The sequence below is a fragment of the Crocuta crocuta genome, unplaced genomic scaffold, assembly GCF_008692635.1.
Source record: "Crocuta crocuta isolate KB4526 unplaced genomic scaffold, BGI_CrCroc_1.0 scaffold1103, whole genome shotgun sequence".
In the NCBI taxonomy this organism is placed as follows: Eukaryota; Metazoa; Chordata; class Mammalia; order Carnivora; family Hyaenidae; genus Crocuta; species Crocuta crocuta.
Genome location: NW_027529205.1, coordinates 36,481 through 55,894, shown reverse-complemented (window position 1 = coordinate 55,894; position 19,414 = coordinate 36,481). Strand labels below are relative to the sequence as shown.

Below are 19,414 nucleotides of genomic sequence, written 5' to 3'. Positions count from 1 at the left end.
TGGGCACTTTCTAATCTGTTTTGGGGAGAGGAGAGGTGGCTTCTCTCTTCACCACCGACAGCTTTATCTCCTCAGGGGAGGGGCTGTGGGACTCCCTGCTGGCCCACTGGTGCCCTGGGGTGTGGGCGCTGGCCTCAGCAGGGGCTTGGCAAGTATTTCTGAATGCGTGCTAAGAATTTCCAGTCATATCCCTCCAGATATGAGTTGGACTGTTTGGAAGAGCTGGTATGGTTAATGGCTAGGGCAAAAAAGGGGTCTGGCAGTGGGGGGGGGGCGCGGAAGAAGCTGGAGGAGCAGAATAAAGAACACTGAGGACGAGGGGCTGTTAAGATGGAAAGTACCCTTGGGGATGGGGGAAGGGCCACAGTTAAGTGGTGTTAAGACACTGTCAACATGGCAACCCATGATGTCAGCAAAGAGCTGAAGAGGTGGCAGTGGGGTGGGTTGGCAAGGGCCCCATCAAACCAGGAAACCTTGCTCTAGTCCAGGCCCTGCCTCAAATCAGTTGTGTGACTTTGGGCACAGTCCTTCCCCCATGTGGGCCTCAGTCTCTTCATCTGTAAGGCAAAAAAGAGGTCTAATTTGGAGAGAAAAAACCCATTCCAGTAGGCCCCTCCTAGAGCACTGCCAGTCCCCTCCTCCTCTCCTTCCCTTTCCCACTGGGAGGGGGGTGCAGACTTTCAGCTCCATCTTGGATCATTGCTTCTAAAGGGATGTGGGTGCATGAAAAGGCCCATGGAAAGATTCCACTCGTCCAATATATGAGTATTTTTCAAGTTTTTATTCTTTCTAGCCCTGAAAAGGGGATTAGTGGCCGGCTGAGGAAAGGTATGCTCTCAGTGCCAGCAGTTTCTTAACCTCAAGGATCCCAGGATGAGCATATTTGTTTCGTTTCTATTTTACTAACATAAGCCAATTGTAGAATTACAGTAACCACAAGACCTTCTGACATTTTCATTGCAGATATAGTAGTTTGGGAACAGGGGGTCTTCAGTGGGCCACTGCTTGTTTGTTTGCCTCTTGAACCTTGGGGCTCTTGTTATTGGCTTCAGACATCTGAGAGGAGCTGCTGCAGGCTCTTGGGTGGTCTTGTGCCAATCTTGATTGTGCCACGCTCCTAGACATGTCACTCATTTTGCAGGGTCTCAGGCCTCTGTTCTTCTTCCTCCCCTGCAACAGTGGCTGGCATTATCTAGTCAGAGGACTGGGGGGAAAGCCTCAGGGAAAGAGGACATCTCTGCATGTGCTATTTGGAAATTGAAACTGCTTTTGTCAAGCCCAGTTCTTCCCTTGCCCACAGTGGGAATTAGCCACTTCAGACACAAGAGATGGCATAAATCTGGCACACTGTATGCCAGTTAGGCAATGCTAAGAGATGGAGATACTGCAGGAAAATGCATTTTGCTGCACAAAGTGTCAGGCCCCTGGCCTGCACCACAGAGGCCATGTCTATGTTGCTAGTCCCCTCCACCTAACCCCCACAAGGTTCACCACATGCCCCTTACCAGTACATTCTCCTACCCAAAGGAAACCACTCTTCTGCTTTACAACATCATAGAATACTTTTGCTTTTCAAAAAGCTTTGAATTATATACATTTTTTCAAAGATATATAAAAGCAGGGGGAACAATAGAGTGAATCTCCATGTACCCATCACCAGCTTCATTAATTATCAATTCATGGCCACACTTAATTTCTCTGTCCCCCACCACTCTCCATTCCAGCTTAAATTATTCTAAAGCAAACCTCAGACATCATATCATTTCATATGCAATTATTTTACTATGCATTTCTAGTCGTAAGGACTCCAAGCACATAATAAAATACCACTATTACTCCAAAAAATTTAGAATAATTTTCTCAGACTGGGGAAAGTATCCAGTCAGTGTTCCAATCTCCCCTATTGTGTCATAAATGGGGTTTTTTTGGTTTGTTTCTTAGTTTGCCTTTTCAAATCAAGATCCAAATAAGATCCATATATTAGCAGATTTTTATTAGCATTTTTATTTTTCAAAACACTTTTTTATTGAATTAGAACATATATGCAGAAAAGTGCTCAAATCATTACTGTATAGCTGATGAGCTGTCACAAAATGACCACACTGGTATCAGTACACCCACATCAAGGACTAGAACGTGACCAGAACCTCAGAAGCCCCCTGGTACCCACTTCTTCACTGCTTCCCAACAAAAGTACCAGGTCCCTAACTTCTAACACCATCAGTGGCTTTTTAACATCGTCAGATGACTTTTTAAATTTTTCTTTGCTTAATTTAATTCTTAGTTTTTGGCTGTGGTGCATGGCTACGGCATTCAAGTTAGCCTTCTCTCCTGAATGACTATCTCTGGATAAAGGACTCTTGCCGTTTCTTAGTGCTCAGAGCTTCCCCTCACCCCGACCCCCACCTCCAAAGCAATAAATATCACCAAAAAAAAAAAAAAAAAGGAAATCCAGAATATTCCCAAGGTGTTCTAGTCCTCTGTGAGAGAGGCTGTTCTGGATTTCCTGAGTGTTCCTCAGAAACCTGGCCTTGTGCCTGCCCATTTGCTCCCCAGTGGTGCTGGTCAGGCAGACTGGACACTAGAATAATGCTAGTAATGACAGAAGAACTTGGCCAGAGCTCATACACCAATGCCCTCTTCATCTTACACTAAGAAATTCTTTTAAAATCTCGAGCTTGGTTTTGTTATTGGGGTTAAAAACAAATAATTACCATGAAGGAGGGATAGTCCCCAAAGTTCCCAAAGAGTAATTAACAAATATTATATTAGTGGCTTAAAATTCGCTGTTACCAGTCACTCTTGATGTCTTAGGTTGCGGACTTCTTTTGATTTGTTTCTATCCCAAAAGGCCTCATCTGCGGCCTCTCCAGGGTGGAGAACAGAGCTTCATTTTTTGTGTGTTTGTATGTTCTAGGAGTGAAGGACCTCATGTTAAATCAGAAAATGGACCCTTTGCCCATGATGATGTCTATGGGCCCCAGCCCCAGGCTGCCGAAGAGAGGCTCCTCTCTGAAGAAACAAAGCCCACTCTAATTGGTCCCCATAGCACTCTTGGCAAACTGCCAGCAGCCACTCACATCCTGAATAGTATCCTGAATAACTATGACTATAAACTGCGCCCTGGCATTGGTGGTGAGTATCAGAACATAGTTCTTCGCCTCCTGGAGCAGGAGGTTGAGGGCATAGGTTTGGATAATGGGCCTAGGGGATAGGTGAGGTTGCCATGCACATGGGCAGAAACATCTGTTGCTGACCTGTCAGGTAAGACATATCAACTCTAATCTCAGTGGTACCCTTGGCCTACGTCTAGACCTTTTTCTTTTCTCATCCTCAGTTTTTCCAGTTGTAAAATGAGTGGACTAGATAACAGGCCTTCAAGGAATGTCCAGCTCTTAACAGTCTGTGACTTGGATCTTGCCATGAAAGAACAAAGAAAGAAATAGGAGTGGATGTTGAAACCATGTCTCTAGCCTTCACCTGTTCACCCCTCTGACCACACCCTCCCCTGTCCCATGTCCCTTTTTTGACACTTACCTCTGCCACTATTGCTTCTTTTACAGAAAAGCCCACTGTGGTCACTGTTGAGCTCTCTGTCAACACCCTTGGTCCTATTTCTATCTTGGACATGGTGAGTACTGACTTTTTATTACAGTGTATAGCTCAGGAAGCTGACTCATGGGGTCTTTGACATACTTATTTTTTCTACTCTGTGTGTCCATAAGAAGAGTTTTGTGGTTTTGTTTTGTTTCTGTTTTGGAGAGGGGATGTTGTAACCAATATTTACTTTGGAAGGCAGGAAAAGGTAAGTCCTTTGCTGTCTGAAGAGGACCTTCCGAATCCTGACCGTATCTTTTAGTGTTTCATTCAAAATAAAAATCATAAAGCAACTTTAAACATCACAATGGGCCAAAACATGGAAAGAACCTAAGTGTCCATCAGCTGATGAATGGATCAAGAAGATGTGGTATATTTATACANCTTCTGTCCCACCCCTTTCTGCCCCTTCCTCACTTGCTCTCTCTTTCTCTCAAAAATAAATTTAAAAAAAGAAAAAAAGAGGGGCGCCTGGGTAGTTTAGTCAGTTAAGCATCTGACTTTGGCTCGGGTCACGATCTCATGGGTCACGAGTTTGAGCCCCGCATCAGGCTCTGTGCTGACGGCTCAGAGCCTGGAGCCTGCTTCAGATTCTGTGTGTGTCTCTCTCTCAGCCCCTCCCCTGCTCATGCTCTTGTCTCTCTCTGTCTGTCTGTCTCTCTCTCAAAAATAAATAAACATTAAAAAAATTTAAAGAAAAAAGAAATAAAATTTTAATATCACAAAAAAATAAAAACAAAATAAACATCACGACGGAATGGCTCTTTTTTTCTGATAATTGTTTTTATAGGCTNTTGTCAAATTTTGGCCTGGTTCTTTCTTTCCTTTTCCATTGCTATCATTCCACTGTCAGGACTTTACCTAGTTAGCCTCTATTATCTCTTCTTGAAATATGCAAAATTCAAGGTTTCTGCCAACACCAGTCCACCTACTGACCTGGCCTCCTGAGTGATGTGCCTCCTGCAATTCTGACCTGGCTTAAAGCACTCTAGTGGTCAAGGCCCTCCATGGCTGGAGCCAACCCAGAGCTTTATTTTTTTTCACCCCTTTAGAGACCACATGCTCTAGTCACACTAGAGTATGGGGGTCCCCAGATCACCTTGTACCTTTGAGTCTTTATTCAAACTCTTTCTTGTTTGGAATGCCAATTCCAATTTTCTACATGTCATAGCTTTATCCTTCAGGGTCTGTCTCTAATAGCTACTCTTCCATGGCATCTTCCCTTACCTCCACAGCTATTAATTACTCCCTTCTTACTCAGACAACACACCTCTCTTTGGCATTCATATTTTTCTACCTTATATCATAGTTGTTTAACTGATCTTTCCTATCTCATTGTATTGTAATTATGTGCTCTATGTCTGCTTTGCTCTCTTGACTATGGGTTCCTTGATGTAAAGGACTCGGTATAGGTTAACTGAGCAAATGAGTTATGAAAGATGTCCTATAAAAGCCACTGTTCCCCCTGATACCTAACAAGCCCAGGTGATACAGTGTAATAACTCGGTAGTCACTGAACCTGGCATGCAACACAGTACTGGTCCAAAGAGGAGTGAACAGCTTGATTTTCTTTGGCCAATACCTTCCAGTACCTTTGGAAGATGCCAGATACTCATGGCATTAAATTTCCCCCAAGAAGTCTGATCTTTTACATGGTTCCAAATAGTTCTTAAAAACTGTGGGAGATCTTAGTTCTTATACAGTGTACTTTTCCCTGGTGACACTGGAATTTTGTACTTAGTAAGGAGGGAGTGTGTGTCTCTCTCACACCGCCAGTGAACAGAGCACACTTGTCTCCTTGGATCTTCATGACAGCCTGTGTGGCAGGCAAGGCTACCACTGGGATCCTCATTTTATGTTTGAAGCAATTGAGCCTCTCAGCAAACATTGTTACAGAAGGGGTATGGTTGTTTGAAGGGAGTTACAACAGCCCTCAGTCAATCAGATGTTGTGTAGAGCACATGATTAGTCCTTAAAGAGAGAAACCTGAACCCACAGCATGGAGATTTAAATCAAATTTTGTTTCTCCCAGTTTCTTGGTTAAATTTTTGAGACCTGTAGCCTGAGCTTACAAGGCAGTGACCAGTCTGGGAATGACTGCCCATCGTAGCACCAACAGTTGCTAAGGCTTCTTGCTATGATAATTGTTGCAGGAAATTCTCATTAAGCCGATTCCTTGGCACTGAATTTCTAGAGTTTCAGCTGAGCTAAAAAAGATGTACAACCCAGGGCGCCTGGGTGGCTCAGTCAGTTGAGCGTCCGACTTCGGCTCACGTCATGATAACACGATTTGTGGGTTCGAGCCCCGCGTCAGACTCTGTGCTGGCAGCTAGCTCAGAGCCTGGAGCCTGCTTCAGATTCTGTGTCTCCCTCTCTCTCTCTGACCCTCCCCTGTTCATGCTGTCTCTCTCTCTCTCTCTCAGAAATAAATAAAAATATTTAAAAAAAGATGTACAACCCAAGCTCCCTGGTCAAACTGGGGGAAAAACTGAACTGTTGGTTATCAGTTGCTGTGTAATGAACTTATAACTGGTATCTTGTTAAGTAGAAATTAGGTGCTCATTTAAAACACTATAACATAGAGCAGGAGCATAGTGTGGATTGTGGAGGGAATCCTTCCCCTAGCTACCAAGCAGTTCACATGGCCTGGGAATGAAGGAGGCTTTGTGTGCCAAGTTGGAACTGCCAACTACTTGGGACTGTAGAAACACTCTGAAAGCCACTTATGAAAGCTGGTGGGGCTGGGTGGGGCAGGGCTGTGGGCTCCTTTGTGAATGGTAGCTAGGCTTCTTTCTCTCTGTTTCTCTGGACTACTCCAGGGAACCTTCTCAGTCTGGGAGGCTAGCTTCCGACAATTTGGCAATGGCTGTCACCACCTTTTGGACTAGGCAGCAAAGCCTAGTGGTTAGTGTTCATTGTTTGATGCAGGATAACTCAGGGGAAAGACCTAGGGATTCTATAGGGGAGAATTGGACCTTGGTCCCCAAGAGGATTGTTGGTGCAAGTGAAATAAGCAGTTAAGAGGGAAATCAGTGAAGGCCATCCCAGGGCGAGGTCATGGTAATGGTGCTCTGAGCATCAGAACTAGTATGCTGTCTTTATGTGACTTTGGACAGGTCTTTTTCTCTCTGAGCTTCAGTTTCCCTACCTCTGAAATAAAGAAAGTTGGGTAACCCTCAAGGTTCCCCCTTGGCCTAAGTCTGGCACTTGCTCTTCATGCTGCTTGCAGTTCTGTTGCAGTCTTTACTTTTTTACCCTTCAATACCAGTCGTGCAAATCTCTGGCTTCTCATGCTTCTTCCTAATAAACATTCTTCTTGAAGTTTAACTGACAGTTTATGGGATAGACAGTATCATCTGGAGAATAAGTAACCATAGGTATATCTATGCATATGCACACACACTTTCAGAAGTTAGGTGCCCTTGTTTAAAAGGAAAAACAAAACAATTATTCAAAAAACATGAGGCTAAATACAAACCTCGTTTATGACTCAAAACACTTCATTTTTAAATATAACTCTGGAGAATGAAGGATTGAGGTTAATTAACATCTGTGCTCCATAAAATAAAAGCTGAAAGGGGAAACTTCATTATATACAACCAAAGGTTGGGGGCGCCTGGGTGGCTCAGTTGGTTGAGCATCCGACTTCGGCCCAGGTCATGATCTTATGGTTCCTGGGTTCGAGCCCCGCGTCGGGCTCTGTGCTGACAGCTCAGAGCCTGGAGCCTGTATTCATATTCTGTGTCTCCCTCTTTCTCTGACCCTCCCCTGCTCACACTGTCTCTCTCTCTCTCAAAAATAAATAAAACATTAAAAAATAAAAAAAAAACAAAGGTGTGTGTTTGTAAATGTTTAAAATTATTTTGAGTTGAGATCTTTGTTTTGCTATGGAAATGTGGGGGCTGAGATAGCATTTAGCTGGCTGGAGTAATACCATAACCCTACAAGGTGGCGGTGATGCGATGAGCCCAGCCTGCACAGTTATACCAGCATTGCCTGTCTGTATCTAGATGAAATGTGTCTTCCCTGACTGTTGTTTATCTGGGAATGTTCCTTTCTTTTGGGAATACGTGGAAATAGAAAATTTCTATAGCCTAATACATGCTGCTTTCCTCTGTGCAAACCCAAGTAGTCTCCTATCTGCTTGATAGGACCTTGACAGGATGGCATGGGAATGTTCAAAGAACAGATCTAGATGTGTGCTTTTCTATCCATCCTGCCAGGAATACACCATTGACATCACCTTCTGCCAGACCTGGTATGATGAACGCCTCCGTTACAATGGCAGCTTTGAGAGCTTTGTTCTGAATGGCAACATGGTGAGCCAGTTATGGATCCCGGACACGTTTTTTAGGAATTCTAAGAGGACCCAAGAGCATGTGATCACCATGCCCAACCAGATGGTTCGCATCCACAAGGATGGCAAGGTGTTGTACACAATTAGGTATGTCGAGCCTCTGGAATATTACCTCTTGGTCCTCTTCCCACCAAAGAACCACGAACATAGGTGTCATCCTCAATGATACTTCTAAGAGCCTGTCCAGCTTTCCTAGACCATGAGCTCAACCCTCTCATGTGTAGACACAGACATCAGGCCTCAAAATAGAAAGATGTTGCTTAAGGCAACACACCAAGTTCATGGCATACCTGGGACTGGTACCCGGTTACTTGGCTCCTAGTCCACAAGTCTCCTCACCAGAATGTACAGTACGACTGCGCTGCCTGGCCAGTTCCATCCCAAGTGGACACTGGATACAAAAGACACATCTATGACGATGGAATTGCCCAGGAGGAGCAGCGGCACAGCAGTTGAAAAGATGTCTAAGAACAGGCTGGACATTTGAATGCTTGGCCGGGGAAGGCTTTATATGGGTGGTATGAGGTATGAAGGTGATAGAGAGTGAGAGAGTTTTGGCAAATCCTAGAAGCTGGGATGGGCAAGAAACAAAAGCCCATCCAAGTTAGTCCACACATTTCTCTGATTATGTAAATCAAAGTAGCCAGATACTTTCAAGCTGTTCTTCCTTTTTATCTCTCCTTTGAGCTCTTTGTTTCAAATCCTACTGTTGCCACTCATTGGTAGTGGTCCCCAGGCCCAAGGTGGGTGGATAACCTAAATGCTCAGGGCCAGCCTAATGAGGCTCCTTTCTCCCTTCCAGGATGACCATTGATGCTGGATGTTTACTTCACATGCTCAAATTTCCAATGGATTCTCATTCTTGCCCTCTGTCTTTCTCTAGCTGTGAGTACCTCCTTAGGTTTCTGGGGCCCCAGAGTCATGCTGAGCCCCTTCTTTTTTCTCATCCTTGCCCTTTACATTTTTTCTGCCTCTGCTTTTCTTTTAAAATGGTGCCAGATTTGCCTAGAGCCTCCTCCATCTCCTTTCTTGCTGACAATACTGTGTTGCTTCACCTGGACCTTGTGTTGGGTTCTTCCGTCTTCCTTCCACTCCATCTCAAGTCAGTCACCCACCTCTGAAGTGTAATTCAAGTATGTCTGCTCCTCTTCATTTCCACTGTCAGTACCTTGGTTTAGGTCTTTGTCATCTTCCACTTGGGCTTTCACAACATCTTCACTTTAAAACTGAACATGTCCAGAGCTAAATACATTGTTTCCTCCCAACCTCTACCTCCAAAACAAATGTGTTGCTTCTATGTTCTCATTTGTGTCATTGAAAGGCACCATCAGCCACTCAGTTGTCCAAGCCAAGAACTTTGATGCTTCTTTCTCCATCACCTCCTGCATCTAATCAATCAACACATCTGGTTGGTTTTCCCTCCTGAGTCTCTGTTGATCCTATTTCTCTCCATTCTCACTGCCACAGCTTTGATTCCTGCCTTCATTCATTTTATTGTGCCTGCATTACTACACTGGCCTCCTAAAACGGGTCTCCCTGTCAATAAGCCATCTTCATATAATGACAAGAATGACGTAGTTAAAGCATCGTCTAGACCAGGTCATGTTTTAGTTTCAAATCTTCCCTGAAATCTCATGGATTAATTCCAAATTCCTTAGAATGACTCTCAAGGTATTTCATTAACAGGCTCCTGCTACCCATTCCTGTATGCTTCATCCAGCATCTGTGAGCTAGTCATCCTGAACTTTTGGCATTTCCATAATCCATCAGGCATATTCACCTTTCTGTGCATAGAACACCCTCCTCACCCTTTCAGCCTCACCCATACAGAGAATATTTGCTCAGCTTTTAGAATTTACTGGAAAGGGCAACTACTCTATAAAATCTTTGTTGGGTTGGTCTCCAGGTGGTCTTTCCCTCTTCTGTTTTTCCACTGTCCCGTGGGTGGAAGTTCCTCAGCAATTCCAACAATTCCAGATGTATACTTATTATCTTATAAAATAAAATGTGAATGAGGGCAAGACTCCTCTCTATATTTCCAGCACAGAGCCTGGTACTAAGGAATGCTCAATAAATACACGTATTGAGTGGATTTCAACAATGAGGTAAGAGAGGCAAGGTTCCACAGCTCGTGAGGCCAGAGTCAGGACTCCAAGGCATTGCTCACACTCCAGGCTCGGGCTCCCAGTCTCACATTACCCTCTCCATGTTGCCTTACAGTTTCCTATCCTGAGAGTGAGATGATCTACAAATGGGAAGATTTCAAGCTTGAAATCAATGAGAAGAATTCCTGGAAGCTCTTTCAGTTTGATTTTACAGGAGTGACCAACATTACTGAAACTATCTCAACCCCAGCTGGTATGTGTACTAATGGAACCAGGGCTTAGTAGAGGCCTGGTAAGGGGGTGGTAAGGATGATTGAAGTGGCCATCCAGACATATAAATGTATGTAATCATCCCATGGAAATATTATAGAACATGACTGTGTCTTGTAAATGTGAAGCATTTACAACTGTTTGCAGAGGAAACTGAGACTTTGTAACTAACTACATCTCAGTCTCCTCTGCAAAGAAGTAAGTGCTTTGCCAAGTCCCTGAAAGGATAGGTAAGTAGATAAAGTTTCTCTCTGTCAGGATTTGCAACTAGCTTTGTCATGTAGACCCTTCAGTTTCTACATCTTTTTTTATGATTTATTTTGAGAGAGAGAGAGAGTGAGAGTGGGGGAGGAGCAGAGAGAGAGAGAGAGAGAAGATTCCAAGCAGGCCCCATGCTGTCAGCACAGAGCCCGATGCAGGGCTTGATCCCACAAATTGTGAGATCATGACCTGAGCCAAAATCAAGAGTCAGAATCTTAACAAACCGAGCCACCCAGACATCCCCAGTTTCTAGGTCATTGTTACAACCAGCCTGCTTGGATAGCTGGGAAATGGAGCTCACGTGAGTTCTCCATGTCCAGAACCAATCCTAGCTGGGTTAAGTGGGAAACAAAGTCGGTCCTAATGGGAAGCAGAGGCTAGAGTTCTACTGTCAGGTAGGTGAGGGCTGGGATAGTATGGGGGAAATTTCAGCAACTACAATTGCTACTGCATCAACATCTATTTCAAAGGAGCAGCTCTGACAAGCACAGATTCCTGTCAAAGCCTTCACGGTGGATTCAGCATGGACATGGTTATCATTGGTTTTCTGACTTTGCCCCTAACAAGGACTAAAGGAGAGGGTCCTGGGTCTCTTCAGCATCAGCTTCCAGTTAGATATGAGTGTCTTTGCTTATGTTCCTAGGTAATCTGAATGAGAAGCTAAGGGGTCTCCCCAAGTTGCTCCCAGAGTAGCCCTGGAAACCCTCTTCACATGTACTGACCACGTCAGGGCAGTGGATGCAGTGCCCTCGTCATTTCCAGAATGCAGATAGAGCCAGTCACCCCACCAGCCATTTGCCATAGAATGAGTCTTTCTTTGCTTCTGTGTGGCTAGGCAGAAAATCTACTTTAGCTGCAATTGTTGAGCTGGTCACAGGGTGAGGGATAGGTCATGCTCCTCTGGCCAGAGTGTCGGAGACTGGCTCCTGCCGAGGTCCAGGGGTCCCTGAAGGATGGACGGTGTCGGCGAGGGAGGGATGAAGAGCCCCGAGATTCTATCTGGTCACCAGGCAGGCATCTCCGCTCTGACTGGGGCTCAACTTTATTTTATAATTAAGTGTTTGGGGGACCGCACAGAAGTGGCATTTGCCTTAGACAATGATTTCTGATGACAAATTTCTTTGATAATCTAAGAAATTCCCGGAACAGATTTGTAGAAGATTCATGCATAACCTTTATCAATAGTGATTGAGGTAGGTGATTTAGATGCTTATCCTATGGGTAAGGAAGGTATCTTTAGCATAAAAGACAATGTTTTTAGCATAAAAAAGGGGGAAGTTACTTCTTTGTGTTCAGGGGTCAAACAGGCCTTTCAGGAAACACCTCTGCTCCCATAATCACAAAAGAAGTCCCTCAATAGGTTCCTTCACCGGGAGCAATCAGCATATTCAAGACCAGAATAAGTCACTCCCAAATACTTGATAACAAATGCCTGGGGGGGGCAGGCAGTGCTCCAAGCAGAAACAATTGGGTGGGGGTGGGTATCTGTCCTTAACTCTAAATTAGGCTCTTTGTCTCAGGGCCAGACTCAATTGTAACTCTTGTGTTCTTAGCCCCCTTTATTATGTAAGTCTTGGGTCTGCAAGGCCCATAGGAAGAGCCTTTTGACAATCACCCACAATGCTTTCATCTAAAATCTCTTTTGAAGAGGCAGGAATATGCTCTTCCTTATGAGCAATCTGTGTGGGGAATATGAGTCTGATCTGGAATATTGTGAGGTCTGGTCAATACCAGCAGTCTCATTTCCAACACGAGCCAGTAGTAGCAGAAGGAGATACCAGTTTTCGTTTCTCATGGCAGGAGCTGTGCAAGCGTTGCCATGTCCTCACTGTGACTGTCATCCAGCGAGGCCAGTGCGGCTCCCAGCACCAGAGCTTTGCTTCCACAGTACTAAGGCAGGGGCAGAGGGTTGTTTTACAAATGCCTGTTTCTCAGGGCCTCTGGGTATATACTACTTTTGACTTCGGATCCGTGCTCTTCTGCCAGCTAACCATAAGCATGCCTCTTGCCTTTCTGCACCTCAGTTTTCCCAGGCAGGTGGAGACCCGTCGTCAAAAGTGGCAGAAGACACAGGGCCCAGGGGCTTTCCAGTCACTAGTGATTCTGTTTAGTAGATGGCTGTGCATTGTTTCAAAATGGTTGCCTAGTGGCTACAAAACCCCAGAGCTCACATCATCACCAAAGTAATGATAATAGGTAAGCGCTGGCCCTCCTTAGGAGAGAGGATGGTTCTTGGGGGGAAAAGGAGGGCTTCTTTCTCTTCTGTTAGAGGCTAGTTGCTTATGAATTATAGTTTCTCCAGTACCATAGTTCTCTTTGAGGCCAGTCCCAAACTGTTCCCATCAGCTTCTGGGTAGTTCTCTATCTGAAACAGATTTATGTACTCCGCTCCTAAGGGTTCAGAATGTGGGGTAGCTTGCTACTTTTATCACCTTGGGCCTTGAACCAGAGAATCACTGCTTCAGGAGGCTTTCGGAGGGTCCATCCTTGCCTGCAGTGAGTGAGTTAACTTTCACTGGTGGCTGTTGAGACCCTGATGGGACCTTACCCATGACCAAGAGTTCACTTTCTCTTAAGAGAGTTTCTTCCTTCTCTGGACAACTCTGTCCATTGGAAAACTCTCCCTGTTCATCTGAAATTGAAGTTTCTGAAACTCCTACCCATTGGACCTAGTTCTTTTTCCCTAGAACTAATGAACTTACGGTAAGCCCAGTCACTCTTTTCTGGGGTCAAGAGTAAATGACCCGTATTTATTTGGTCCCAGCCCTGGGTCACAGTCTTTTATACTCTATAGCCTAGTTCCTTTTCTTTCCCTTGTTCTGCAAAGCTTTGGTTCCACGCATCCTTCTAGTCCCAGTCCTCTGGACACAGTCTTTTAAATTGCATTCCTCTGATGGTACAGTGACCAGCTCTGTCCTGGCCAAATGAGATCAGAGCAGAAGCATCTTTAGTTTGGTGGTAGGTATTTTGTTTTACTTTGGCTTTGGCTCCTCTGCCCCATATATCTTTTTACCCATGCTCCTTCATTCCTCACAAGTAAGAAATTGTGTATTAGTATCCTTCTCTCAGCTTTCCAGATCTTAACCAGTGGGAAGATTGTTCTTTGGCTGGAGTAAATAAAATAAATATGGAAAAAGCTGATAGGATAATAAGTCTTACAAGAATATGTAAGTTTTGAATGGAGTCGTTTTAGCTAAATAAGGGTGTCTTAAATTGTAGTCAAGACCCCAAGGCAAGAGAACTAAGAACTTGATAAATACATTCTGGCCAGTGGCTAAATGTGAGTGGTTCCTGTAGCAGGCCTGGAGGAGGAGGTCTATCCCAAAGCTACTCCTCTGGATACAGATATTCTACTGACCCCAAGCAACTTCCTTGCCTTTTTTTCTGGAAGATTCTGAGAAGCCTTGCCGTTTAAGTGTCAGTGCTGCCAAGGTGAGTAGGAAAGGCTGCTCTTCTCATTTAGCTTCAACAAACCCAGTCCTGCTAGGCAGGTGATCTACTTTCCAAAATAGAAGGACACATAGACATGTTAGTGTTCTGGACTGCTTTACAAAGCTGGTGTCAGTCAGTAGCAAGTGTCACTGAGCATCTCTTAGGTTCCAGCCAAGGCTGGCCTTGGATGGGCAAAAGCCAAGCCACAGGGCTTACATGAGGGCTCTAAACCTTGTAGTGGTTTAAAACACCACCTAACACCAGCCAAGGAATTTTACAGCATCACTTAGGTGGAAGTTTGGAGCTTAACTTCAGTAAAGAGCCAGAGTTTGAGCTATCACAAACCTTATGTGATATTGAAAGTGAAATGGGAAGTTCTGGATTCGAGGAAAGCCATCGGAATTTCTGGAGTCCCGATGAGCATGCAGACTGTTTGGGATGATCATATCAGAGCATAAGGCAGCATGAAGGGTTTAATAGAAGGTGCCAACTAGAGGTGTACGTTGTAATTAGGTACTATAAGAGCCATCACTCTGTAAGGGAAGAGCCAACATCAAGGACATGATGCCCCAATTTTCAGTTTCAGCTAATTTTTCTATTTTTTAAAACACACAGTTCGGATTAGGATAATAGGTTAAGAACAGGGAGTCTAGGGTTTGAATATTAGTGCAACTACGCAACCTATCTCAGGGAATCGGAGAGTGTGTGAGATGAGCCTACAGGAAGGTATGTGTTTGCATGTGTGTAAGATGTCAGTTGGAGCCAGGTCGTGGTGGGCCTTTATTTAGTATGAGGTTACAGAGTGTGCACTGGACTCTGTAGCTTTTGTAGAATATGGAACCACCAGAGGTTTGGGGATGGGCAGGTGAGTTCTTTTGGCCGTGATACAACAGTGCAACTAAAGCATTTTACCAGCATACAAATGAATAGGAAAGAGGCCAAATGGATTCTGTGCTTTTCCCACCACAGCACAGGCCACTCTCAATTCATCCCCTGAGAGTATCGTATACATTGTAAAGACCAGTAGTGCAAGTGTCAGGCTGTGATTCTGCAGACTGAATATTGAAGCTTAATGGATGTGAAGGTCTCAGTCAGCCGTCTGGACATTAGTTGTGCGGTCTTGATAGGTAGGATGCTAACTGATTTTTTTCACTTTCATCTGACATTTCTGTCACCCTGAGAAGACAGACGCAGGGTGTGGGGCAGTGGGATGATTAAGAAGCAATGAAGTTTGTGGCCCTGGCTTAGCTCTTAACTGACCATGGGTCTTACATTGAGTCTCCTCTCTGGGCTTCTTCTGATTCTTTTTATGTGGCATCGGAATAATGTGACTCTGTTTTAGGACTGTGGTGGGGATCCCATGAGCCGAACGAGACCTTAATATGCATGTTCTGCCTGGGGGAGACACTCATGTAAGTGCTCTAATGAAGTGGTATTTTTTATGTCTTCAGGTGATTTCATGGTCATGACGCTTTTCTTCAATGTGAGCAGGCGATTTGGCTTTATAGCCTTTCAAAACTATGTCCCTTCTTCTGTGACAACAATGGTCTCCTGGGTTTCCTTTTGGATCAAGAAAGACTCTGCTCCAGCGAGAACCTCTTTAGGTAAGTGGGTAATACATACAAATGGGCGCAGAATTGCCTTCTCAAGGGGCCTTTCAGGAGTGTAATATAGGGATCGGTAGCTGAGCCCACCTCTACTTCTGTGATTTCACAGGAATAACCTCTGTACTCACCATGACCACACTGGGCACCTTTTCTCGTAAGAATTTCCCACGTGTCTCTTATATCACCGCTTTGGATTTCTATATTGCCATCTGCTTCATCTTCTGCTTCTGTGCTCTGATGGAGTTTGCCGTGCTCAACTTCCTGACCTACAACCGGACAAAACCCTGTGCTTCTCCAAAACTTCGCCATGTATGACCTGGGTATGGGAGTGGTGGCAAGCCTTTGGAGTGTGGAGGCGTGCAAGTGAGGGCACTTGTACTCAGGACACCTGGGTGGTCAGCTCACCAAGTGATGGGGGGGGTAACCTGAGGTTGAGGGGGAGTTGAATAAACTTTTTGATGTGATGCTGGGAATTGCAGAGGGTGGACAAAGAACAGTGTGCCAAGGCCAGAATCTCTAGAAATCCTGAGGCAGCAGCGAGGCTTGATTCGCCTTCGTTGGACTTTTTCCCACTTCTTTCCTTGTCCTTTTCAGCCAAATATTCGTGCCCGTGCCCTGATGCCTCTCCCTGCCAGTGTCCACCAGCATCCTGATGCCTTCGTGTGCCAGATCGAGGACTCTGATGAGAGTGATGGAGAGGAGGGCCCATCTTGCCCAGCCCAGCAGTCTCTCAGCCCCGGCGGCCGCATCCAGCGCCCTGGTGGTTGCTGCAAGTGGTGCAAGAAGTACTTCTGTGTGGTCCCCAGGTGCGAGGGCAGTATCTGGCAGCAGGGGCGCCTCTTCATCCACATCTACCGCCTGGATAACTACTCACGAGTGATTTTCCCAGTGACCTTCTTCTTCTTCAATGTGCTCTACTGGCTTGTTTGCCTTCACTTGTAAGTGCCAGCTGGTACCCTGTGGGCAGCCTCCCTCGTTCCCCAGGAGGTCCCACAGCCCTTGCCATGGGAGTCAGGGGAAAGCAGCAGCAGCAGCAGCTGGAGCAACAAGAGAGTATCTTTCCTTCCCCATTCCTCAAATATAAGCCTACAGAGAATTCCTCTTTGCAGGCCCTCTCCCCTGCCTGGCCCGTTCACTGACTCTCCACGGCAGCCAATTTGAAGTAAAATGGCCCACCTCTCTGTTCCTCAAGGGGGCATTAATGATGGTCAGACTTAAAAATCACAGGCTGTCAGTGACCAGCTTCCTAACAGCGAGCCTGAGTATGAGCAGATTAGCGATCTCCCAGCAGTGCAGGTAACCACTGCCTTTTTCCAGAAGTAATACTGCCTTTGTGGTGCTTCAGGCCAGCTCTGGCCTCAGCCTCAAAGTGCATAGACTAGCTGCCGACACCTTAAAATGTTGGGCAGCAGTATAAAGGCTAAGGGGACCCTAGTCCTTAGGTCCAATTATTATATTCTTGGTTTTGTTTTCCTGCCCTCCCTTCCCTTGCAGATAGACACCGATATTAGCCTTTTAGGAGGAAGGGAGCCGGCAATTGAGCGCCTTTGGGACAGTATCTCCCTCTGCTGCTGTGCCTCCTCCTTCTCCCCCCACCCCCTGCCTCCATCCTTCATCTGCATTACAAATTCAACGCCTTGCATCCATTGGGTATCTATTTTTGTGTGTGATAATAGTAATGACTCCCTGCTTTGTATGCCACCTCCTTCCTCCTCCTTGACCCTTGTGACATTTTCTGTAGCTTCCCCAGTGACTTTCCCAGCCCCGACCCAGGTGCTAGGCCATGGTGACTTCCTGCGGCCAAGAAACTAAGAGAACTTTTCTTTGCAGTGGACCTTACCAGCACTGATTGGTGCCCTCTAAAGGCACAACGTAAGAGTTGTACCACTTCCTTGGCCCCTGGACCCATGAGCCAGTCCACTCTTATCCTGGGGCACTCACAATCACAATCAATGAATTGAATTCCCTTAAATTTGTATAGCACTTTACCTTTTGCAAAGCACTTTTGACAAGTTATTTCTATTTTGAGCCTCATCATATCCCTGTGATTCAGGGTAGGATTCTTATCCCCATTTTGCAGATGAGAACCCTGAGGCACAGATTTCTATGGGACTGTGGATCTCACTGGAAAGTACCCAGGAGCCCACTGTCACCTTCTAGACTACATGAGAGGGCTAAGCAACTCTGTTCACCATGATTTGATTCTATAGCCTCTGCTGGCACCCCAGTGGCAAGTTCCAGAGTAGCAGCCTCTCTTTAGCATTGGCTGCTCAATTCCTCGGCCCCCAAGACCGAACCTCTCCTGGCTCCGGTAGCCCAGTGAAGTGAATTTGGACACGCCCCAATGCTTGTATATGCTGAATGAAATCTGTGTCTGTATTTTATCGGGGGGTGGGTTGGGTAGGGGGATTCATCTGCTTTTTGTCACCATCACCTGAAAAGGGGAAATGTATCAATAAATATATCCGCAAAGCATGGAAGGTGTGGCTTTCAAGTTTGTTCTCAGTTCAGGGTTTAAATCTGAAATCAATGGCCCAAATCTATCTATTCCCCTCTTCCATTCATGACTCTCAGACCTGCCAAGCATGTACCATTGTACCCTCTGTGGAGAACTGAAGGGAAGACAGTGACCAAGTGGATGGCCCCCTAATGATTCCCTTATTTGTTTCTATGTTCCTGCTCCCTACCATGTTGTTTTTGCTTTGTCCACCATTCTAACCTCACCTAGTCGGAAAGCTAGAAGTTTCCTTCGGGTTCTCAGACTCAGAACACTCCTTTTCCACCACCACCATGTAAAGATGGAGATGCTGAGGCACAGAGAGGAATGTCTACTGTCACAAAAGCAGATAGTGGAAGGGACCAGACCCCAGTAATTATGATACCCTGTCTTGGCTAGGAGTAAGTCTGGATAGGAGTAGGTTTTGGTTGATCCACCCTTTAGACAGAAACTCTAAAGGTTATATTGTGGAGCATTGGCCCTGGCATCCTGTGATACATCCAGCCCTAAGGGAACTCAGAAACACTAATAAGAACCAAGGAGGAGACAAAAATGGCATGTGAAAACCCAACAATTTTGCCATAAAGTCCTTGAAAGGATGTTCAAACACCTTCCCGTAAGAAGTCCACATGCTTTTACTGTCTATTTTCTGATGTCTTAACCCATGGCAAAGTACAAGTAAAATTTAGAACAAGGAAAATAGTTCCTCACTTTTACTTACATTGGGAAGATGCACTTAGAGTAATATCCTCCAGGTCCATCCACGTCGTTGCACATGTCAAGATTTCATTATTTTTCTTTGCACAGGAAGAGGGGAAAAGAGTTTCAAACAGAAAGGGAGGCAAACCATAAGAGACTCTTAAATACAGAGAACAAGCAGGGCTGATGGAGGACAGGAGGGCAGGGAAAATGGGTGATGGGTAATGAGGAGGGCACTTGGGATGAGCACTGGGTGTTGTATGTAAGGGACAAATCATGGGAATCTACTCCTGAAGCCAAGAGCACACTGAATACACTGTCTTAGCTAACTTGACAATAAATTATATTTTAAAAAAGAAAGATGCAGAAAAAAGTAGCCAGGTTATGTTTTTGAAATAGAAATAGTGCAAAACAGATTCCTTACTCACACGATAATAAAGCTAAGAACAAATAAAATTCCTAGCATTTGTAAATTTTAAAAAGCTCATACAAACAGTTCTTCAAGACATAATTTGAAATTGGGTATATAATATCTAAAAAATAAAATTAATGAAGAAAAAACTGCATATTAAAATACACTGCATGTAAC

General features: G+C 45.0%; 1 protein-coding gene across 1 annotated transcript in view; it reads left to right on the top strand.

Annotated features, from left to right (window-relative positions):
* GABRE (gamma-aminobutyric acid type A receptor subunit epsilon) overlaps window positions 1-16,571 on the top strand; it is a 17,752-nt gene extending 1,181 nt beyond the window's left edge. Inside the window, exons 2-9 of the mRNA XM_077758357.1 lie at window positions 2,918-3,135; window positions 3,564-3,631; window positions 7,821-8,041; window positions 8,757-8,839; window positions 10,175-10,312; window positions 15,474-15,626; window positions 15,739-15,938; window positions 16,224-16,571. Coding sequence (XP_077614483.1) covers window positions 2,918-3,135; window positions 3,564-3,631; window positions 7,821-8,041; window positions 8,757-8,839; window positions 10,175-10,312; window positions 15,474-15,626; window positions 15,739-15,938; window positions 16,224-16,571 — 1,429 coding nt within the window. The remainder of the gene's footprint in view (window positions 1-2,917; window positions 3,136-3,563; window positions 3,632-7,820; window positions 8,042-8,756; window positions 8,840-10,174; window positions 10,313-15,473; window positions 15,627-15,738; window positions 15,939-16,223) is intronic.
* The last annotated feature ends 2,843 nt before the right edge of the window (window positions 16,572-19,414 follow it).